Below are 26,134 nucleotides of genomic sequence, written 5' to 3' on the forward strand. Positions count from 1 at the left end.
GATTCCTTTTATAGTAATTAAGGTAAATCAGAAGGTTTTATTTAAAAATATTTCATATAATCCTTGTCCAGCGATTCCGAATAATTACCAAAAAAAACATAATAATGAAGACCATATCATTTCTATGTAGTCATCATTGTACTGTTGCATAAATAGTATTATATCGTGATGGCGATATTGAGAGCAAATCTACTTACCTACTTCATCAATCCATTGGCGAACTCCAATCAAATAAGCGTGTAGGTGTGAACAATCTTCTAATAAAATTTTATTAGTCAGTCACGATACGAAATAAATCAATCATTTCTTTATATTTTCTGTTTATGCATAGCAAAAATTATTTGACACCAAATACTTGAAACTCTTGACAGTTCGTTCCATGCATGTTCCATGTCAGCACTATGTCAGTTCGCTCGTTGTCATAAATAAACCACTCTCCTCGTTGTGTCGGAAAAATTATTTTGTTTTGTATATCTTTCTCGGCCTGATTGTGATGCCCGGTGACAGCTGTTCTAATGTTGCCATTCGCCAAAAAATTACAAAGCACCATCTACATTTCTTTCAGGCGAAATTATTTTTGTATTGTATTATTGATATTCATTTTTATCATCTTTGTAAGGTACAAGAAAGATGCGAATTATTTTGGTCTAGAAGAGATAGGAAAAAAAATCTTACAATAAATACTATAAGCATCCCTTCAATCAGCACTGATTAAAATACGCAAATAATATCTTCACCTGGCAATACCCACGAACGAACGGCTACAAAAAAGCACGCACCTGTGACTAATTTCGATTTTTAAAAACATTAAATAAATCATCAAAATTATTTCTTGGATAAAAAGAAATGCAATAGAGTGTATTTGCATATGAAATTAGTATGGTAAACCCAGCATTCAGCTATAAAACAACCCTAATGATAACAGCCCTCTGACTCCGGGCAATAGTACTTTTTTTATTTATTTATCTCGTCACGTCAAGGAACTCCTGTTTAAATGTTTGTTTTTATCAATGATGGCCTTCTAACTAAAACACAATTTTTTTATTGTTATACATAGTTACTTTCTATTAATAGTTAAAAAAACTTTTAAGGTTTCCCTTTATTTATTTATATAGGCACGGTATTTTGCATAGCGGCGTCGAGAGTCGAGACTTTTTCGAATAAATCTATTTGAATTTTGATTTCGTGAATGAATTAATGCACATCTTAGTAGTGAAAATAAACCAACTTCCCAACATCTGGTCAAGCTGAAACTCAGCAGATAGACTCGTTGTCGATGACAATGCACGCGAAAATATACACATTTCTCTGAAATCGGACGACGTTACAGAAGATAATACAGGAAATAAATGTCAGTCCTGCTCTATCGAGATTTGGCTCAGTTATTAGCGCTGTAGACTCCAGTAACTGGGGAGGAAGGTTTAATCCTCAGTAAACCTTTAGTAATAAAATACACTTTTTAAGTTCACAACAATTGAAAGTCAGAAGAAAGGAAGGTTCAATCCTCAGTCAAACAAAAAAATTGTGTATTTTAAAACACATCAATAATATCAACTATTTTGTTTATAATACCTCAAACTAGGCAAATGCCCGTATCGTGGTAATTAAATAATACATATAAGAACATATAACATACACAACAAAAATAAAGGATTTGTGTGCCTCGGTGTTGGTAGAAAAATCCGGAGACGTCATGCTGGATAAAGACAGCACCCCAAAATCTGCTTCTTCAGTCCTCAAGTCCAGTCCTGACCAATCTAGTCACTAATCCCAGTCCTGTCCTGTCTAGTTCTCAATTCAGCCAGAAAATAATTTTATTCAGAAAGCTTTCCGATTCTGTTCTACCACTTTCTATCAGCCATACCGTAATTAGTTTTTTAAGAGGGTCTTCTTAATGCTTTCTGTATTGCTGTTTGAATCTATTATATACCTTAGTAGTTTTCAATTCAGCCAGACAATGCTTCTATTCGGGAAATGAAAACTATACATTTTGGTAGTTTTCTCAATTTGCGCTCTCTAGGTAAAATGGTCATTTATTAAAATTCCTAGATATTTGAATAATTCCACCTTTTCCAAGACCTTGGCATGCGCATCGGTGTGGTATTTGTGTTCCTGCGAGACACGTGTGACTTTTATTTTCATATTACAGTCAGACTCAAACGTTAGAAACAGATTCAGTCGTGCCAAAGAATCAGGGAGTTTTAATGTGATGGTGTTTTATTAATTTTTAAATGTCTATTTATAAATTCTACCTATATTAAGCTTATACTTCGTTTCGAATCGGCGTTTGCCGATTTATATGAACATATAATAAATCCATAATATTTTTCGCTGAGGCTCCTTTTTTGCATTGAGCCTATTTAGGTGAAATACGGGGAATTCAGTTTTTATATAAGTTAGTTAATAAGCGCATTTTTCAAATGTTCATAAGAGACTGTTACGAAACTACGATACTGCGTTATAATATTTTTCGACAATATTTTTATAACCAATACTTATGCTTCGCATAATACGCAAGAGCTGGCGTACATCTAGCCGCTAGTAAATTTTGACATAATCTCACAATAGCATTCTGTTCTATGACTTCTGTGGAAATAGCAAATCAAGCAAATCGCAAGCCGCACAGGAGCGGAACGTTGTGGTGAATCGTCGCGTCAGTTTAACAAATTAATATACAAACACGGAGCGAGAGAGTGTCGCGCAAAATGAAGATTTAAAAATGAATTGTGCTTATTTCGTGTTAAATCTTACATCGTTTGAATTATGTTGTTTCATTGCACCAATTTAAATTCGTATTTGTGTGTTGATATTTTGTATGCTGTTAAAGGCTTGAATAAAGCAAAGGTAAGTCAATAATATTGTATCTTTTATCATCTTCTTTTCTATTATTGATTTGCAAAGTGTCTTGTATTCGTTTGGCAGGATTTTTAGCCGCAATATCTGCAACAGTCTGCAATAGCAATTAGTTACAAACTAATCTGTCTTTATTGATTTTTCTCTTAACATCGATTTGGAAGATAACTTTGCGAGATAAAATGATTATGTTCTTAGTTTATGCATCGTTCCCATTTCTTTGATATTTTCGCACAAAAATAATCCCTTTTGGATGCTGTAAATGAGTATAAATTATTTCCGAATAATGGATGTTTCGTTGAATCGTATTGTGTTATGAAGACTGCCGATTATTGCAATGATAATTCACTTTGTAACAAACCGAGTTTGAAAGGAATATTCATGGAGTATTTAACTTACAATTGTATTTATTATTATTTTGTTTGACATGTTAACATTCGAGTTTATTGATTTCACTGCAGATCTTGTCATGTCAATAGATAAGTCGGTAACCTTTGTGTTTTATGTAAGCAATACTAGTAGTATTGATAGCAGAAGATAAGGATTTTATTACCCATGCATAGTTTTACAATTCACACACACAGAAATCTTTTGTCATTGAAAACCAGTTCCACCCAAGAAAAGAAAAACATGTAGGATGCTTCAATGTCTTCTTAGGACTTACATGCTTTGTGTTATTATAGAACAAACTACTAACTAGGTGTAAATAATTCAAGTCATTTGTGTTATTACTTGGTAAATAATTTTCTTTGAATTATTTAGTCTGTTTTGTAATATAGAATCCATTTTCAATTAAGCCAATTTTTATGGCCACATGACCATAAGTAATTTGTTTATTTATTACTTAAAATCCAACCATATTATTAAAACCTTGGGAAGCAATTATAGGGAGTAGGTACCTCACCTGATCACTGAATGAAACTTAAAGATATTTTAAAGAATTAATCAATATTAGGGCCATTCCTACAAACATTGTTATGAGCATATTATTTATCATATATGTAGAATATTCTTTAGTCTGTTTACAATATTATTGCACAAATTTAGGTAAGAATCATAATAATTCCTCCATTAGTATTTTATATTCGTGGGATGTACCCACATGGAAATTTATCTCCACAAAGCTATTGTAACTGTGTACTGACAATATTGGGAAATGTTATTAGACTAAAAGCGTAGAGCTAGACAGAAAAAAATGGCTGTTCAGATCTGGTAGCTGAACACAGCATTTAGTATATTAGTTCAAGAACATTTTAATTCTGAGCAGTTGTCCTAATGTAATTAAAAAACATTATTCATTGAGGCATCAACCTCTGTGATTTGAATGAATTCTATGAATTATGATTGTTTGGAAGTGTTGTGTTTCTATAATGTATCTTATTCTGTCAACATCTCTCTTTCTATGTTGTCTAATTAATAAATACTTGTATCTTATTTGTTGCAGTTTGTGTTTGACGTGGAAATATACCAGTGAAAATGCCTGATGATGATATTAGTGTCCGCGTGGCTCTGAGGTAAGAATTTAAACTTTATATTCATGTTATATTATTTATCACCACATAGGTACTATTATTTTTTCTTGGTAAATAATTAAATTTTTATCATGCAAACGAAAATCGCACAATTAATGCATTTGATTATGAGTTACATTACATGTGGCAATTATTTCAATATTTTCGTAGTATTAGATTAGAAATTGTATAGTGATAAATGATATAATATGTAAAAAGGTGTTTATTGTTTTTTTTTTAGTAAAAGCAATGGCACAGCAAATATGCCAACGTTTGGCGTTTTAAGTAACTTTATCATGCCAATATTGTATATGGTTTTTTATTATTTAATATGATCATATGCATGTATAACCCTTATCACTGCGTGGTGGTTAAGTCTGGAACCGTTTTTTTCCTAGATAATAATTCCTATACATACATATATAAGGAAAAACTTTCCGATGTAAGGCTTTGAAAAACAAGAGAAAATTTAACTTGTGATACATCTAATATATATTTCGGTACCTTTGTTATAAAAAATAGCCTCATGAAATTTAATTACCGTAATCCTGACTTTATATGCACAATCATTGATTTTTTAATCTCTTTTTATAATTCAACTTCTCCCAAACCACCTCCTAAGCAATCTAAACCCGCTCTTAATCTAGAAATCTCTTTGAAAAAAAAAACTGTTGGTATTCCATATGTTGGCATTCCTTTCTAACATTTTCTATGATTAAATAACTGATGTATACGATAAATTTATAAACTTACATAACTACTAGTACTGTGAAAAGTAGACCCCGCATCCAGAGAAGTATGTTTCTAATTTTATCTTATTTAAAAATCAAAATTTCTCCTGAAATCATAAAGATTTCTATGTAGGTACTTACATACCTACCTACTTAATTCTAAGCCAAATATTTTTTAAATTTCTAATAAGGAATTATACACTCACAACGTCACTATCTCGATAATTCTTTTTTCAAACTTTCTTCATTCAGGTAGGTACCATAACATTGAAAAAATGTGAATAAGACAGCTAAAGATAACAAATTTGAAATAATCTATACTGAACCATTAAAACGGCCACCATCTTGAACCGGAAACGGGGCGCACAAACAAATTTACAAACAGAATAAATGCGAAACGGTCGTGTTACAAAAGGTCTCCGCTAAGTTCATTCAATAATATCATTATTTATCTTCTTATTATGAAAACATTCAACACACACCTCCCCACAGCGCAATCATTGTAAGCACACAAAAACACTAGTCTAGTTGTGGTACCTTATATGTTCTATGAAGTTTTCACACCACAAGCTACAAGTGGAACTTTCTCAATAAAAACATTGTTGGGTCAGTTTGTTTGCATATAAATCATTGATTTATCGTGTGTGGTTGTTTGTCGCTCAACAACCTTTCAGGTACACTACACAGTAGCTCTACAATGAATGGACATTGTTCAAAGAACATCAATATTTTTATGAAAGAAAAATTCATTGAAAACTACAAAGTTTAGTTTAATTTCATAATAGAAAAATAAAACTTTTTTTTTACTATCACTTTTATTGCGATATTTAGCAATGATGTTTCGTGTTTTTTTTTTCGTTTTCAGATCTCTATAACTGAATGGTTTTATTTTTCATTTATCACTTTTGTTCGAAAAAACCTCGTTTTATTTTTATGTGACTACGGCACAAGAGTCCCAACTGCTCCCAACAGTCTGCAGCCAGTGACAATATGGCATTTCCATTTGGGTATGTCATGAGGCTGAAGGTAGGAGATGGGGAAGCGGAAAGTTGGGAAAAACCTGGCTATTAAACACTGTATTTAACCGTGGCGATACTGATAGTATTTACCACTTTGAAACGTGTCGCAAATGTACTATTATATTATTTTTTATGAATACGTAAATTGTGAAATAACACAATTTAATTAAGGCGAAGCTTAATGCTAAATCACTATTTTGATTAATCTTTATAACGAATTGGTCTACATTATGAATACCCAAAAACATGCTTTAGATAAATTGAAGGTTTTCCTATCGCTTCGCTTGAGTAGAATACAAATATAAAAATAAATTACTCAATACAAAATATAAATGCAAACTACTAAAAAAAATATTTTTTCAATAGAAATGTATGAACGCACAAAGGAAACAACTTAAAAAAATACAGTATTATAGCTATTATCTGTGACAGTTTCACTTGATTATTTTTTTTTCTTTCTTAATAAATTATTTACAAAATAAATAAAAACCAGTTTTTTGCTTTAAATCGAACGTTTCTAGACTCCGTTTGTCAAGCGATTTTAATGTCTATTACCTACGATATAAGGTATACCAAGAATATGCACATTTTTGGCTTGTAGCTTCCTCTTAAGTAAAATTTACTTGAATACGCCGGGATTTGAACCCGCGAGATCTGGAATCGTAGCCAAGGTTTGTCAACCACTCTGATTCAGAACAGGTCATTATTTTAATCGAGTTATTCCACATTTCAGTAGATATAAATGGCTAATATTTACAGATTATTACATTTTTTTACGATTGAAGGTTTTTAGACCAAGCGTAATAGTGCTTATTAATTTTTCTTTTTCCCTTCGATTACGTGATTGTTAAATCGGTGTTATTGCTTTTATTGCGAGGAAAATGAACGTTCTATTCATTAAAAAAGAGAATGGGTTCAACGTATTCTGCTGTAATAAATACATCAGCGGAATTTAACTGACGTCTATCTATGTTCAAGAATAACTGTGTATATACTTTAGTGCCTTGTTCATTTGACATTTGCCTGGCAACCTTTTGGAAATAATAAATACATAAGATAACCTTTCGTTACCTCTTGATATATTTAATATCTAATATAAGAATTTAATTATTTTTAATCTTAAATGTTATTACCTTTAGTGCAATATTTTTTTTGTATAACATTACGGTGAATTATTAGGCAATGATTCTTTCTTTAACAATTATAGTCAATCCGACTAGTCCAATCAATAGCAGTACAATGTTAATTACAGCTAATCCATCACTAATCGAACAATTACGATTACATTTTTTTTAATCATACCCACCTATGATTTTTTTTTAAATAATGCAAGTACCAATAAATTATTATTTGATACTAGGTTGTACCACGCCACGCTTACGTTACTATGGCTCAGTCTGTCTGTGCTAATAGAGAAATAATAGCGCGTGTTGCTTTTACGTCCAACAGATGGCGCTGCTTAGAAAGAAAATGATGTTTTTACCTGTCACAGATGACATCTATATAATATGGGTATGTAAAAACACACGCGTATTCGAGTACTACGTTGTGTCGAAATTTCAAAGCTATCTGTGAAGAACTTTCGGAGATTTAAGATTTTTAACAAACTAACATTTATATTTTTACTAGCTGACATGTATTATATACATAAACCTTTCGAAGAAATTCTCTAAATATTCTCTAAATTAATAATAAATAAAAAATAAAATAAAAATAAATGATTGTGAAAACTTTATATCAAAATCCGTTGCATAGTTTAGAAGAACTAAGCGCACAAATAGCGACTTTATTTTATACTATTTAGAGATTTATATAGATTATAATATATTCGGAGCTTGTAACGTACTGCTCGTAGACAAATCCATAGAAAAAATACATTTTTCTTACCGAAAACGTTTCATATTACTAGACATCGGATTAAGTACATATATTTATGCATAATGCATATTTTAGACTTTTTAGTCATTAGTGCATATTTGGGCCTTTTTTGCGTTACTGCATATTTGAGCCTTTTTGGTAGTTAGTGCATATTTGAGCCTTTTTGGTAGTTAGTGCATATTTGAGCCTCTTTTGTCGTTATTAAATATATCTTTTTCCGTCATTATTATCTATTTTACCCATTTAATTCTTCAAAATATGAGCTGTTGAAATGGTGGATAGGCTTGACTTTTCAGAGAAAAGAAATTTATTATGTTTATGATTTCGCGAGCCATGATTTTTTTTCAGAAATCGGTTATTCAAAATTTTGCTGTAACCCCCCTACTAATCACCAAAAGTGTTCCCTAGTTTATCGTATATTTTAGGCTCTCAGTGAATATTTTGGCATTAATAGTGCATATATAATATATAATAGTGGTTGAGTGGGCATAGCGCTTGGGTCTCACCCGAGCGTCGCGTGTTCGATTCCTCGGCTGGCTAAGTCCTCCATCACAACACAAGCAACATTTTCGGCTTTCTGTGGTGGTAGTAGGAGATTTTCAAACATTGTTGGGTTATTCGTAACCCGGGAATGTTTGTCTTTCTTTTAAAAAAAATATATATATATATATTTGCATTAGCATTTCGCCATTTTGACAGTCCAGCTATTTTAGATAATAATATGAATATACATAGTGTACCGGACGTTGTACCTCGACCGACTTTAAATTAATTTGCATAAATTTGAATTTACGCAGAGGTAGTTCCTTTACAAACTTACCTCTGCGCATCTTCGAATTTATGCAACAAACTCTAAACTTGTATAAAAAATTTGTAAATCTTATCTGCAAAATTGATTAATAAATAAAACCACGGGGTCAAGCAGTCATCATTATAGACAAAAAACAAAGGCTTGACCCCCCAAATACCCTCTTATAAATTAAAATACCTAAATTTGTACAACAACATGGATGACTTGCATGAAGTTTGAAATTGTGCAAGCGCAGTTTCCTTTACAAAACTCGCCGTTTGCACAAAATCGAATATTATGCAAAGCTTCCTTTTAAATATCTATTTGTAAATTTGTGCAAACTCACATAAATATATAAAAATAAAATATGACCCGGGCAAGCGGATTGAGGAAGCAGTCAGGGGACCCAGGCAATTTCGTCCGCTAGCGCGTTGCCCAACAACGGCGCGTTCATCCCTGTGAAGATTCCGGGAACTCAAAATAATTCTCGGAATTTCTCGCAAACAAAGGGAGAGCAGGGCCCGTTGGCCCTTTAAAAGGCGGACAAATTGCACAATTCGACAGAGATCCAGAAACCATCGCCTCGACAACATCTCTCCTGGACTGCCCCTGACTGCCTCTTCAAGCCTCTTCTGCCCTGGGACCTTCACTTCAACCTGGCCTTCTTCTTTCTCCCGGCTCCCTGGTGCTCACCAAGAAGAAACATTTTGCAATAGTCGAAACGTCCTTTGTCAGGGCGCAGGTTCCCCCCTACCTTCCTCCCCCCTGCCTTATACCTTTCTCCCATAATCTCCCCATTTTCCCTTTTCCCACATTCTCCCTCCTTTTTCCCGACTTTTCTTCCTAGGCGTCGAAGCGGCCAGCCGGCCATTCCCGCTACATCGTCTGTGCGGCCGGCGACTACAGTGCCGTCCCGTACAGATAGGAATATGTAAAAAAATACATTTTTACATATTGTTGCATCCGAAACTGCTTACGAATTACAGCTTCAGATGCACTTAAAATGGACTCTTTACTGGCTAATTTAAACGAAACAAAATGAATTTGTGTTTACTGGAATTGGGTGATAAGTGTGTGTAGGAATCAACAAGGTATGGAAGGAAGGAAAATGTGATGACCAATCACTTACCACTATATCTCCGCGAAGGAGCACACAATATAGTGAGTTCCACCTAGATATCTGAAGGTAATTATCGCCACAACAAAACGAATGTGTACTTAAATCGATATCACACACCTTCAAAATAGTCAACTTTCTTATTTTTAATTTTCTACAAGATGTATACGAAAAACACCAACAACTTGCTTCCAAGGTAGTCCCAATTCATAAATAAACCATTCACTTCTAATCCTTCTTCTGTTTTCAAAAAAATGCACTCGAATTTGCACTATTTTCTTGCCATTGTTCCAAATTTCAAATATTTTTCCAGCAAGGTGGTGGTGATGGTTAGGGAGAGGTAAGAACTGCTAAATGTCATTCCGGTAGGAACTAAGCATATTCTCATTTGAAAATCAAACACATGTTTTTTGTTTTTTAGTACGTAGGATCGGCCATTAGTATAGTTAAATAAATGCGTTTATTATCTCGCGGTTAAAAACGTATCGTTGCATCAGTGTTATTGAAGTGAAACTTCTTTACGCGCGTCATGCAATTTCGAGGACCGGAGTAAAACCGACTCATGACCGAAACGAAAATGCGGGTACCCCCACCACCGATTAAAGTTCATTTGATCTAGTCAAAGTTTTGAAGTAACATATAAATGCTTCTTAGCTCATCCCGACAACTGGCGTTGGTGGTGTAATGGTCAGCATAGTTGCCTTCCAAGCAGTTGATCCGAGTTCGATTCTCGGCCATCGCACATTATTTTTTTGTTTTTAACGCCTTTTTCATTCAATATCTTATTTTTTAGTAGGTCAGAACATTTTTTAAAAGAAAATAATATTGCAAAATAATAAAAACACTTATCTCACTGTGATAAAACATTACTCCGCTAGAGCGCGCTTTGCGTTATTGTGTTGGATTAAAATTATTATCTAATCCGTATATTATGATAATTGTATTACATTTATTTAATTAATTTATTTATTTTGATAATATGTAATAATTTACAGAAAAAAAAATTAAAACTATCTCCCTCTGATAAAATATCCGTTCGCTAGAGCGCACTACGCGATCTTGTGTGGGATTCTATTTCTGTACATTGTACATTATTTTTAAAAATATATTATATTTTGGGTGTGATGTAGGTAACATTATAAAACATAACAAGCTCTCATATTTTCAGAACCTACATAATATAATCAATTTATGCGGCTTTGCTTACAGTTGGTGCTCAGCGTGGTTGGCTTTCAATCAGTTAAGCGAGGTTCGATTCTCGGCTGTGGCATTTTTGAAGTGAAACCTTGTTGAGGTGGGGGAGCCGCTCACGAACGTTCTCTCTCTTCTCTTCTTTCCTCTCTCTCAGACACCAGCGAACTGCGCCACGCCAAGCATCAGCTGAAACTAGAAGTTTCACTTCTGTCTTGCGTAGGCTTGACACACCCACTTTTTTTTTCTTTACATCTCTATGAGTTACAAAATAAATATCAAATGCTATACACCCACACATTAACGCCCTCTTCAATTGCAAATATAATCTTTTAATCATGCATTTAATTATTTTCGTAACATAATAATTAATTACAGCTATTCAGCCAATTTTTTGCCAGCTTCAAACCAAACAATGGAAGTCAAACACATTAGCCGAACAGAAAAAGAAAAGGATTATTTGTATTGTTAGTTATAATAAATTAGGAACTTAATCTGAATTTAATATCCTGAAAGCAAGAATTTTACCCCCTACACAGATTAATTCGATACATTAAGTTTTCTGTGAAATTTAGTTTCAACATTGCCCCCGGCTTTTCTGTCCTAATTCTTTATTTGTTTAGTTCGGTAAAAATAGTGTTGGGAAGGTGTACCTTCTTGAGTTATTTACATTTTATGCTGTAATCCTGTAATGTTATTTATTAATTTATTGTTAAACATCGTTCGACAATAATAGGTCGGTCTCATGCTACAGGCAACTCGCTGCGGCATTTTTGGTTGCTCGCGTGAGAAATTTACCTCACAATGTTGGACATAGTAGTAAAAAATTATATACGAGTATATTCTCATAGAAAATAATTTTCTATTCTACCCGTGTGTGGTGCATTTCGGTAAATTATAATAATAATTTTTTTATGTTATCCGATTATTTCTTCATCGTAGGTATATAAGTATGTATGCGTATTCGTTTGTTTGAAATTTAGAACGTTTGAACCCTTTTCCCAATTTTTAAATAATTGTGCCTGCCTACTTTTCTAATAGGCCTTACACACCCCCCTGCAATCCACCACTCTCCTTAAATTGCACCCGATTGGAGGGAAGTGTGTAAGGCCTTTAATAAAAATAATTGCATGATGAAAATTATACTTGATTAATTAAGTAACTTTAAAATATACTTGATTTTTTTAAGGCATTAAAATTATGTTGGTACCCAAGTTTGTGAACATTGTTTGAATTAAATTAAAGTTTATTTTGGAATTTGGATTTTAAGATTAAATTTCGATGAAAAAATATCGTGTGGGTATTAAATTTCAAGAATTTGTATAAAAATTAAAAAAAAGAAATGTGTATAAAATTATTTCCCCCGTTTTTAATATCAAGCTTTCAACAACTAATAATGATAATTATATTTCAGATTAATAGAAATTATTTCCTTCTTATAAATAAAATTTCGCCGTTATATATAATTTGCATAATAATAACAAATCTTCCAATATCGATAAAATCAAGAAATTCTTCTGCATTCCTGTCACGGTTTAGATTTTGTAACGTTATATTGAATTATGTACTGTATTTCATGCTTGACCAGCTTTACAACAGATTGAATTCATTATTCGCCCGTCAGTCAGTTTTTTCGCAAACTGCATTTTTGCATGACGGGCGCTTGATTAGTTTAATTTACATCCTTCAAACAGAGCCGATATTTTAATTAAAAAAATAGTTATTGATTACTTTTATAATTTTATGTGGACCCGTTTTTAATAAGAACGAAAAGATTTGAATAAAAAATCACCACGCACGGTTTTAGGCGGACGTCAATCAATAATGATAAATGGAATAAGTTTGTTGCTATTATTATGTAATTTAATATTTTGGAAACGTAAAATAATATGATATCAATCACATAGCAAGGTACCTACCTATTCTTGTGCAGTTGAGGGAATCGCTGCCTGCACAAATATGTTTGTGTATTTGTAATAGGTACACCTACCCATTTAGTCCAAGATACTACCGGAAGATACATGATTATGGAAGAAGTGAATGTTGTAGTTATTATTTTTTTATTTTCAAACATTCCTGGGTTACGAATATCCTGACTATATTTGAACTCCATCTATTCCCATCAACGAAAAATGGAGGAACTAACTGAGGATAGATTATCTGAAGGCTATTATCCGGTTAATTCTTACGGCTCTACGCTTTCCAAAATAGCTAAATTTGAATATATAAAACTTACTGATGCCAATTTATTGATAATATCTTCGAATTATTCATATTTCTGTTAAAAACGGGACTGCAGGCCTTTAAGAAATGAATGGACATATTTCCTATCGGTAAAACACGAATGTGTTATGGCGATGTCAAAACACGTGTTCGCACATAGGATAAATGCAGCTGCATGAACACGTGTTCCGATATATCATGAAAGTACTAAAAGTTTATTACGAAATGGCCTGCTGTCACCCTTTTAACAGAATTTTAATAATTCAGCAATGTTAATTTTTCCATCTGCATTTTTTTTTCCTTTTGAATTTGGTAAATCTTTTCATCTTACATTGTATTAAACGGTGACCGGATAAATCATCACATCTTTAAAAAGTAATATAAAGTCATGGAAAGTGATGAAACTAAAACTTTATTAACTGGTTTAAGTAGGTTAGGTTAGGTTAAACAAATAATTTCTTCAGCGTCCTAATGACTTTATATCACTTTTTAAAAGTGTGTTGAAATGTCACTGTTGAGTTATCATGGAACCGTTTTAAACATATTTGTTTGTCGGTAATATCTACGGATGGTATATAAGGAATTTATAATAAAACAATGTTGTATAATTACACTGCGTAAGTGGTGTGTAATTTTCCTATAAAATCGGACCGTAGATTAGGAAAAATAACAATCTTTTTGACTAATGTGAAAATGCCGTATTATCTCCCGCCACCTATAACCCCCCCCCCCTAAAAAGTTCATATAACAACCTTATATAGCATACAGCATACCCAATAAAGGAATTTTATTATTATTACACTCAATTTGGGGCAAACAAAAAAAAAACAAAAAGCTCGCATAAAACAGTAGTTCTAACCTTATTTAATCCATCAAAACGTTAGAATTTATGTTATTATTTTTTCGCAACACATTAAATACCATTAATTTCTTATACCCTACTTTTCACGCTTATATTAACACCAATAGAATTATTTATCACGTAACTTATACAGTATCACGAGTCACACAATTGTAGTTTCCCGTCCGCATAAACTCGTGGTTTATTTCGGTCACAACAATAGAGTAGGGCAGACTTTGCCCTACAAAGTAATCTAGTAATTTCAACTATAAATGTATTATGAAGGTCGAGGTTACTGAGGTGACACTATTCACGAAAGGTTACCAATCGATGTTAATCTGAATAAATTACATTCACTAAAAGCTTTCGACTAAAATGATAAAGCTAAATTTGCACCGAAAGCTCATATTTACCTCAATTAACTGATTGTATCACCACATCTGGGCCAGTTTTTAATTTTCCCGCGTGATTTGATTATTTGTCGTTTTAATTGATAATAAGTTTATTTTTTTTGTTAGTTTATCACTATTTTTTTATTTTTTTTTAACGCAATTGCTATTTAACACTGAGATCTTTCCCTCTCCAGGCGATTAATCTAATATCTGAATACTGTAGGAATGAGATCGCTGAGTCGTATGTATATAGAACCATGTATGATCGTGTGAGAAATGCAAGGCTGATGTAAGCGTAACGAGTAAGATTAAGAAAGGGACGCTAAGATGGTTCGGGCATGTAGAGCGAATAAACGAAGAAAAGAGTGTAAGGAGAGTGGTAGCAGTAGTTAAGGAGGAAGACATGATACAATCGAGTGAATCAGATACTTGATTTAGGCCATATCAAGAGTCAGAATAATAGAAGAGTATGTATGAGATGATGTATAAATGTGAATGAGGCAAGGAGTGTATGCCATGACCGAGATGCTTGGCGGTCCGTCCTCTCTGCCTACCCCGGCGCGATGGTTAGTTAGTTAGTTTACAGCAATAACAGCAGCCCGCCGTGTTTCACTAATACGTGCGGTCTTTGATGGTTCCATAATAACATTGACACTTCAACACACATTTAAACAATGATATAGAAAAAAGATTAAAAGCGATGGAACAAACTAGCATATAAACCTAACCTAAGTGTCTAACCTATTTAACCTAGTTTTGTTTCACTTTTCATGACTTCATCACTTTTTAAAGGTGTGTTGAATTGTCACTTGGACGAGTTATCTGGTCACCGTTTTGAAGAACATTTGTTTTAGTATAAATTTAATTTGTTTTAGTATTATCCTTTCAAGTATAATAATAACCGCCTCACTGGCCGAGGGGTAAGGCTCTCGAATAGCAAGCCGGAGGTCGCTGGTTCAAATCCCATCGCGCGCAAGCATATTTTACTATATTAATTTGTGTTATTTCATATTGTTGTGGTAGTGTTATTACTTATTAAAAATGTCATATATCGCATATTTACGGCACGTTCCATAGGGTGTAAGACCACCATTCGGAATTGAAACGTTGCTTGATATAGCTTTGGCCGTGTTTGGTGACCAGATCTGAATAGCCAGGTACTTCCCCACCTTCCTCTTTCCCATCTCCCACATAGGGTATGCCATAGTCTCACTGCCTCCAAACGGTTGAGAGCAGTTGGGAATCTTGTGCGGTTTCACATTAAAAAAAAACGTATAATAAGTTTTTATTAACACATGTTATGACGAAATTTAGACGTTGAACTAAGTATATTATTTAAAATTATGCGTCACCAGTTTGTGGCAATTTTACACGTTTCCTTACTTGTAAATTTTAATTATCTTTTGGGGTGTTTGTCGGCAATGTAAAGACGGTCTCGAGTTTTATCGCAACATCTTAATAAGCAGGATATGGAAATCTGAAATCCGCCATTACAAACAGTAATATTTATGAAAAAAACAATCTTCCATAAAGTCTTACAAATTCAATCAAAAGCGCCATAAACCGAAGCCTCGTTCAGAAAGAAGTTAAATGTTCGACGCCTAGACTGTAGATTATGTAGATTTTATGACGTAAGAGTTGGCGCTCCGCCATTTACACTACGCGTTTTTTGCTACGAATGCGCTGTCAGTTAGACGTAAACTTTTAAGTAAACGCGACGCTTACGTTTGTATCGTGTGATCTAGCAGATGAAGAGATGAATTTCCAAGATGATCAAATTTCATAATAATAATAAGAGTTTATTCCAGAATGTATGCAGGGATAGTGCAATGCAATGCAGTCCATATTTTGAAATAATATATACAATAATTAGAATAAGACATAATAATCATAGGTACGTAGATAGGCACAGAAAATGGGGAATTTAAGTGAAAAAAGAACACAAAAATGTGTGCAAGCAGCCGTTTATGTAGGACATTTGAACATCTCCCGTCACCAGAGGGCCATCAGGGGGAACTCCATCCAGGCAACCATGGCAGTGATGATTGCGTTATTTGATTGGCGTAGTCTGCTCCATAAGCTTCCCATATGGTGGCGGAGAAGCGCTCTGAAAGAGTGCACTCGTCCCTCCAGGAATTTTTCCGTAGCTCTGCAGTATCTCGGTAGGCGGAATAGTTGGCGATAAGCATTATTGTAAGCGATTTTTAGCTTATGCCATTGGGATGCTGTGTAATCTACCCACAGTTCTGACATGTACAGCGAAGTGCAGAATGCGTTGAATAGTATCCTATTGACGTTTGTACTGCAAAAGTTAAAACGTCTTGGCAGCATACCTGCTCTATTGAATATCGGTCTTTCCATGTCCTCGTCCATATATTTGTTTCCTTTACAACATCTTTAAACTATATAGTCTACCACTTCCTTAGTTAAATTAATTAAGTTAGTTTAGATGTTTGTATTGACAGACAATTGATTGTCTTAATATTTTTTCATCCTTGTCTTTTCTTAAATAATAAGATTTTATATGAGTCCCATTTGCTAAAAACTGAATGTCACCCTAGCTGTCTTTATTATCAACTTTGTTTTTTCTGGGGAATAATGATGAATGATTAATGTCAAAATATTGTTACAATAACTATCATATTACCCATCTGGTAACTCATCTAATACATATTTTTCTTTCTTTTTGAAATATTTTGTGTTAGTATGTAGTATTTTTTATGTTTGTGATTACTCTATGTTCGCTTCACTCAAATGGAAATTGTTTACCTCGATACAGGCTTAGTCCTAGTGAGGTTGATTTTTATAAGAAAAGACATGATTTATGTATAGTGAGATGCAATAAATGAATAAAATCAATTGTCACCTGATCAAAGGGACACGGAAGCTGTGGTGATTTATTTTTGGGGTATTATGCCGTGGTGCGCTGTCTCCTTATCCAAAGTTTCGGACAGCGTTACAGTGTGCATCATCAGGGCAGATGTGTGACACAAAAGTTGCTTGACATTCGTTAACTGGGTACCCGTTCTGTACAACTTCTAAGGATTTCCGTGTGAAATTGAAGAATCACTTTTTCCAGTTAAACTACCACTAAGTCAACAGGATGTACATGTTCAATTAAAAATATAAATATGTGTACATAATATTATTACTAATTATAAATATAAATAATATTGTTGCTACTTATAAGAAATTCAGATTATTACTATTGGCACAAATAGTCTAAAATAACAACTATCGATTGATAAAAACTTCGGTGTCTTTAGTCAGTCACCTAGGCAACAACGAAAGTGACGTATTATAGAAAATTGCGAAATTCGCAATGCGCTAAAAAAACCCCTATCTGAATAAGGCCGAGGACTGCCTCCGGCAATAACAAGAATTTGACTTGAAATTCAAATTGAATTCCCTAATTTGTTTTTCGATTTTTTTTTATAGAACAATTCAATTATTACATCCCTTCTTCTACATCATTTCCCGTCGTTTTTTCACCTCCCCTTCCTCCATCATTGGCAATCCGAATATTTTGTACGTTTATGGACAATAATGATTTTGTCCGTTCGTTTTAACTGCCGGTAAACATGGTTGGCTGCATTGGAGGTATTTACATTCCATTTGTGAGTTTTTATGGTTATACAATCATATTCAACAACTGGTTCACTATGCAAAGTTTCAAATTCCTCCGTCGAATATGGAAAGCTGTGTGGGTATTTCTGCATTACTCTGTTCTACTGGTACTTGTCCAGATATATGGAATCTAAGGACGGGTTGTTTCTGGGAATTTGAACAATTCATCAAATTTGATTTTCAAGTTCTGTGAAGGTTTTATTCAAGTTCTGTAAAAAAACTGGCCAATAATGATATGACATTCATAGTAATTGAAAACGAAGGTTGAAATTTGAGGAATTTCGAAGTTGATTTTAGAGTTTTGTGAACGTTCTATTCAAGTTCTGTTATTATATAATTATAGGCTAGTTGCTTGACATAACTGAAATAATAACAGAACTTGAAAAAATCTTTCACAGAACTTGAAAATTAACTTTGAAGAATTGTTCAAATTCTCTGAAACAACCCATCTTTAGAGTATGGATATCAGAGAGACGGCATGTGAAGTGTGCCCGCGTGCTCCAAGTGTGCCTTTTTGAGAATTTAACGGAGAAGACTGACACTGTTCAATCACAGTTCCTTTGGATGGAATATATAAATCTGTAATATGATATTAGTATGGATCAAATAATATGATATTAGCCGTTAGTTATAAAATCACCTCCAGCCATTGAGGATATCTCAATGCCTCCAACTTTACAATAGTTTACCTATATTGTCTTTACTGATCATAACTTTATAAAAATGTTAAATAAATTACTGATGTTGAAATTTGTCTGTCAGTCAGGAAGATGCTCCTGTAGAATATTAATGTAGATAGGGTTACCTATAAAACTATTTTTGTTCATAAGTTCCTCTTTTGGCCGCCAACACTGGTAAGTTAAATTTGTAATATTCATGACAAGGTTCGTTGATTCTGGGCCCACGTGCAGCGGGCTCGAATCCCGACAAAGTGAAGTTTATTATTATTGACCCCTGTAGAGTAAAAAAAAACTTATTTTCGCCTTATTTCAAAGGGAAATATAACCTTAACCTCTAGTGTGCCAAGAAATCCACCGTGGATTTGTAAGTACCTCTCCACTGCGTATTCCTCGATTTTATGATATTTGAACCTTATTAAATGCTCACAGCATACTAAAATATTTTAGGTACCTTAATAGTATTCTAGCTTGTCCCTTCGTCAATTGTAAATATGTTTATTTTATCCATGAAAAGTCCATCTTTAATTCCGTGTCAAATGTCTTAATTCCGTTTTTCGACAGTCACGGTACTGAATGCATTTACCGGAAAGCCTAATATTACTTCATTTTTTACTGTAAATAATGCCTATTTAGCTGGAAAATATAATAAAACTCAAGAATATTTTCGTATGTCTTCAATATATTATATTTTGTATATTTAATTATGACATTGGTGTTAAAAAAGCATTTATCTTAATATAAGTAGCCAGTACAATATGCAGACATAATTTTGAAATAACAAGTAATTTATTCAGAAAATTTAAAATGGAACTTAACTGGATTATTTTATACTCAACAGCTTAAATGCAAAATAAATTCACATGTACAACTGTATGTTTCCTAAATATACTCTATTAAAAAATAATTATAAGCCGGCGTACATTTTCCCCTGGCATTCCAAGGGTTAATATTGACATGACTTAGGTTTTGTTTAGTAGTAGATATTTTCTAAGGGTGGCTTGGTTTAGAGAATTTGAACAATTCTTCAAAGTTAATTTTTAAATTCTGTGAAAGTTTTTTCAAGTTATGTCAAGCAACTAGCTATGATATAATGACAGAACTTGAATAGAACTTTAACAGAACCCGAAAATGAACGTTTAAATTTGATGAATTGTGCAAATTCTGTGAAACAACTCATCCTTAGAATCCTTTTTATAGCTTTTACTAATATCCAGAATTTGGCCGAATTTAAACGAGAGTTAAAAACAAAATCTTAAAAATCCTACCATTCATAAATCTAAACTTCTTTTCAATGTTCTTGTGTAGTTTAGGTTTCCTCCTTATTGTACTTTTTCAGTCTCATAAAGATTCCCCAATGCGCCACTGCAGCTCTGGTATTAGTTACTATAATAATATTCATGCAAGATTGGCCCCACTTTATTCCCATCCTCAAAAATACGATCATTTTTGCATTTCGCGTTTTGTTGCTTACTTCACGTTTCTTCAGATGACATTTGTGATGTCATTGGCCCGGTCTGCTTTGAATTGCTTCAAAATTTGGCCAATTTGATTATGCGTTCGTTATTTTCTTTGTTATATCTATATTTCGATTTAAAATATTCCTCTGATAGTGCTGCCAACGGGTATTACTGTTTTTTTTACATTCCTTCTTCCAGCATTCCCCAATTGGAAATGCCATAAACCCAATGATGTCACTGTGGAATACCAAATCCTAAGTGCGCCATGATTTCTAAACCTGTCTGTGCTATGCTATGATAATGACGGTTGATAAACATGCAAATTATTATCATAAATAAAATTGAAAAATGAAGACGTAATCGCTCGAAATAAAGACGACATCGCGCGTCGCATGTCCAAGGATCCTATTATTTTTTATTAGCCGCTGCGTTTCGCAGATCATCGCGTATTATTTATATTCGTCTTGAAAAGCATCATAATATTCTTATTTATTTATGAAATGTGCTTTAATGTGTTGTGTTGGGTTGACTTGTAACTTAGCAACGCCCTACACTACGAGGTATGAGAAGAATCCAGTGGGAAGGCTGGGAAACCTTGAATTGGACCAAGCCTCGGAATTATGTCACTAAGTTGCCACAACACCTACTAAACGCTAAATTTTACTTTGTGTTAAATCCGCATTCAGTCAGTCAGTGTTTTTTTAAGGCCTGGTTAATAGGTATATCTTTGTCATTGTTGCAGTCAACAAACTCTTGGTGCCAATGTCAGCTGCTAAAAACGTAGCCATGATTAATTGGCTGTCATTTGCTAAGAAAACTCGTAGGGTTGCTTTTCCATTTGAGCTAAAACATGAATCAAATCGGATTAGGAGTAATATAATCAGAAGGTGCAAACAGATATTTTAAAAAGAATAATATTTTATATTACCTGTTAGTTTCTTATACAAATAATCAAAAAGACTTATTTTGGTTGTTGGTGTGCCTATGATTGTAATTCTGGTGCAATGAACTTTGATGTGTTTTGAATTTAAGTGTCATTTTCAAAATTGGAATTGATTATGTCAAGAATAACAAGTACCTGTAATATAATATTTTAACGTAAAATCATGTTGTTTGTCATTTTCAAAATTTAAACTGATGGGTCTGTAGAATATTAATATTATAAAATACCTGTAATAAAGTGAATATTTTTTTTCAGAAAATAATGTTTTCCCGTATTTCCTTTGTTTAAATTCCTTATTTTTGATACTGACAATTCGTGGCAGAATTCCATTATAAAGATAAATATATTGAATGATTTTGAAAGTTTTTCTACTTATGTAATTTTTAACGTTAATCGTTTCCAGCCTATTATGGTTATCTTCAGACTGGTACAATTATTTCTTAAACTATGGTTTATATGTCAAAAAATATAAGTGTATTTTTTCATTACACTATCAAATTTTTTAGGGTTGATAAGTAGTCGTAGCTTTTTAGCTACATCCGATTATCCATTCTACAAATATAATAAACCGTGATTTTTCACGGGTCTGCTCTAGTAAGATCATAATTTATGATATTTATGAGATGATTAAACATCATCACGGGTTCGTTTTACGTTATTAAGTCTTCATTTCCAATATTATCTATGTAAAATCTTGCGCATGTAATGTAAAGTATCAGTCTTTGTGCTTTGAAATGTATTTATTTTTATTTTTTTATTATTGATACATTATTTTACAGTATTTCATATTTTAATTCAGTAATGTTGGCCTCACTGGGTTGTTTACCCGTGCTGAGGCCCCCATTTTATAATATAAGAAATTATACATTTAAACAAAAACCAACATTAAAATAAAGATAAATTTAAACTAAAAATAAAGATTAGAAATTAAAATCTAATTATCACACTAAAAGAAAAATATTAAAAGAGAATGGAAATCGGCATTTATAATGATTTATGTGTTTGTGCGTGTTGCGTGTTTTATTTATTTTTTTTGTGTTGCGTGTATATGTTTTATTCTTTTATGTTATAGAATTTTGGAAATATTGTCTTTTTTGTTCTTCAATCCATTTTTTATTTTGTGTTTGAATTTATTTTTATTTTCCTCAATTTTTGTTTCAAGTGGAAGACTGTTGAATGCTTATTATTAAATTATTGTTAGTTTAGTTGCCACATCTGTCCTCTGCGCGGTCGATAGAGGATCTAGGCAGTGTTTGTTGTTCTTCAGAACATAACTACTGGCGCCCACGTCACACTGTTTGAAGGTAGAGCCTCCCACCTCCCACAGCCCGCGGGGTATTACACTATCCTACAGACTCTGGAGCTAATAATATCACAGCCTCCTGTGAGATCACTCATCTCGGATCGACGACCTATATTGTTTACCTAAATCTCATATTTCAAAATGATATAAATTTAATACATATAAGAAATGGCATATCAAGATCATTATAATAAAGATCGCATTTCCCTTTTAAATCTCTCAATGACGCAAAACGAATTTAGGAGCAATCTACCCCTGCCCACCGGGAATAGATATTGGCAGGTTGGTCCTGCAGACAGGAAGATATCTTCGATGACGCTGTCTAAGGTAGTCATAGAGACTCAAAAAACTCGCTCTATAATAGCTGAGTTTCTCGTATAGCCACGCGGTGGGTGGCGGCTTCATTCTCTCCTGAGCCGCAGAGAGTCTGAGCATTCCCAGAAAATTTACTCTTTAGCTCTAGGACAGTAACCGCACTACCTCATGCAGAGATCTTATATATATGGTATAATTTCGCAATGTTTACTCATTCCGTGAAGAATCTCCTCGTTAGTTATCCTATTATGTCCCGATGTACCTACCTATGAATCCACATTTCAAAAGCTTCTACAATGTGAATACTTACTGATATGAAAAATTTGATCTTATTATTCGTTTTCCTGTTAAAAACGCGACTAGAGGCCTATAACGAAAGATTTGTCAAATTTAATAAGAAACTATCAGTAAAGCACGAATATGTTATGATGAAGTTGGAACACGTGTTCTTACAAATAATCATACTTTCGCATCTCGTCCATTATATTTATTTGGACTAGGCCACTTGCTTGAAAACGTGTTTAGATATATTCTGAATGACTAATATTTTATTAGGAAATGGTCATGCAGTCACATTTTTAACAGTATCTTGATAAAAAAAAGCCAGACTCATTTTTCTCCGTGTATCGTCTGTGTCAATGCTTGGTTTTGTCTTTTTCTTTGCGTATGTTTTAATCCGAATGATGAGAAATAAAACAGCCAACTATTCCATCCTTAAGTTGTTTTTTTTTATTTTTAACTAGTTGTACCCCGCGTTGCTGTGGCTCAGGCTGTCTGTGCAGATAGAGAAACAATAGCTTGTGTTGCTTTTACATCCAACAGATGGCGCTGTTTTAAAAAAAATAATTTTACTTGTCACGGTGACACCTGTATAATATAGATATACTAGTGGGCCGGCCAGATGTTGTCCTGCCACAGATCGCCTTCTATGTAGTTCTTCTATAGGGAAGTTAAAATTTGTGGTTGTATGTATCTTTAGATGATAAATCTTAGTAAAAATTAAGATCTCGACAACAGCGCCACCTATCGGGTCCAAAACTATTCTATATTCAAAACTAGAACCATTCACAAAATTTCATTGAAATCGATTGGACGATTTCGGAGATTAGCGTGTATATATTAAGATAAAAACAGTATTTAAATAACGCTGTTTTACAAAAAACATTTTTTACCTGTCGTAGGTGACATCTAAATAATGTAGGCATATAAAACACACGCTTATCCGTGGTTTCAAAATGTTGTGTGAAAATTTCAAAGCAATCGGTGAAGAACTTTTAGAAATTTAAAATTTTGAAAAAAAAACGAATATTTACATTTTTATTTATATAGATAGATAGATAGATAGATGAATACTACAAAATATTACATTATAAAATAATTTTTATTATGAATATTCTGGGTGATTGTATTTCTTTATGTTAATAATTACAAGTACCGACAGCCAATTTATCTACTCTAATAGATTGACTTATGTATATCGTCCTTTCAGAGGTAAAACTCATTATGTGCCACTTAGTGAGCTTTACCTCTAATAATATGTTATGTACGGAATATTTACTTACTCAAAATTAATCACTTGGTAGTTTCTACGTAATAATAATATAATGAACCTTACTTACATCCATTCAATATTTAAATGTATTATGCCATGATGATTTACTAGAAATAAATTTAACATTAAAAAGCCAGATTAGAATAATAACATGATGAAAAGATTAATGTAAATAATATATTATAGGTAAATAGATACTGAAGTTTAAATAGACTGAATTCATAGGTAGGTACCTTATTGATTTATGGTTGTTTCGTATTTGCATTTGGAGGCCAGATAAAAATAATAAATGACTTTAAAAAAACCTACATGAGTTCATAAATCTGACAAACATAATTATACAAAAGTGTTTTTTTTCACTAAACTTGAGAAACGCAGTAATTATTGTATTTTATATAAAATTGCTACCTATTATATATACCTACCTTCTTTACAACGCCATTAGAAAAGTATTAGAATAAATGGTTCTTCCAATGTATACCTCTATCGTAGCATGAAAAAGACATACGCTGTAAATAACATTTATAGACAAGGAAATAGTTGGTAATCGTAAACATACAAATTGATAGACTGGCCATCAGGGAAAGAGGAACAAACCAAATTGCGCGGAGGGGGCTTGACCGTCTCCTTTTCTGTAATTTGTCAATAAATCTGACACTTAAAAAAACTTACACACTTACTCAAAAAACTTACTTGCGAAAGTAAAATCTGCTTACGAATTAGTAGTACCTTTTACACTAGCGCGCAAATTGTTGCCTGCCTAAAAAACTTACAACAAATCCCAAATCGGGTGAACAATGTTCGGGCTTGTTTCCAAAACTTGATGTTTTTTTAGACACTTTTATAGTGTTATAATTTACCCACCTCACTCATTTTTAGCGTTGAAACGCAACCAGATTTGAAGGCGGTTCGGTTTTAAACTGTTTTTACGAACGTTTCGATACTGTGCAGAAATGTCCCACAATGGACTGCGCGGCAAACCGTTGACTTACTTAGCGAAATTTACTTTTCTGGTTACTTCAATGTGCGCTCTTCTATGTCGTAGATTATTCAAAGCATTCTCAAACCCTCCTGGTGCCAAAAATACGTTCACATGGTTTGCCTCCTGCTTGTCGAAATGATAACCCGATTTCATGTTGGGGCATGTCTATCATCTTTGGATTTCTATGTTTGTAATTATGCTATTTTTATCACAGAAAGGGCATTATGAAAAAACAACGCCGAGTCTAAATTTGCAAAGCCTTTGAAACATTTTTACTGTGTTTATTAATAATTTTCGTCCATATTATTTCCTTCTTCGCGTCCATTTTAAAGGTTAGCATTGAATTTGTGTGACACTGTGTCAGCTTATTTTTCTTTACAAATCGTAAATAGATGTTACGCAATTTATTGACCTTCAATTATTTTCGTTCGTAAAGAATAGATTTGTCGAATACGGACAGCGGCTGACGACAGTGACGACCACCTCAATATTTCAAACGTCAACAATCGTATTTAGATTTAGACCATAGCCGAATTGCAGCCGTTCGTCACGGCTCTAATTTAGCTGACATAGATCCCTATTCCTGGCGGAAACTTTTTGTGGGTTTGTGCTATTAAATTTAATCTCAATAACTGAGTATTCCCGGTCAACGTACCCGGGGAATAGTAGCGGAAGAGGAAAGATATAAATAGTTAACTTCGTAGTTTTGTTGCTTGTGGAAACATATAG

General features: G+C 33.2%; 1 protein-coding gene across 2 annotated transcripts in view; it reads left to right on the forward strand.

The window, feature by feature from the left end:
- The first annotated feature begins 2,594 nt into the window (after positions 1-2,594).
- Positions 2,595-26,134, forward strand: part of Klp31E (kinesin-like protein 31E) — a 173,473-nt gene continuing 149,933 nt past the window's right edge. For both annotated transcript variants that reach the window (XM_089650551.1, XM_089650557.1), the window contains exons 1-2: positions 2,595-2,844; positions 4,298-4,367. In XM_089650551.1, coding sequence (XP_089506677.1) covers positions 4,330-4,367 — 38 coding nt within the window. In that variant the 5' untranslated portion in view covers positions 2,595-2,844; positions 4,298-4,329. The remainder of the gene's footprint in view (positions 2,845-4,297; positions 4,368-26,134) is intronic.

This window comes from Hesperophylax consimilis, chromosome 3 (genome assembly GCF_061612785.1).
Source record: "Hesperophylax consimilis isolate HC1 chromosome 3, BYU_Hcon_1.0, whole genome shotgun sequence".
Classification (NCBI taxonomy): domain Eukaryota; kingdom Metazoa; phylum Arthropoda; class Insecta; order Trichoptera; family Limnephilidae; genus Hesperophylax; species Hesperophylax consimilis.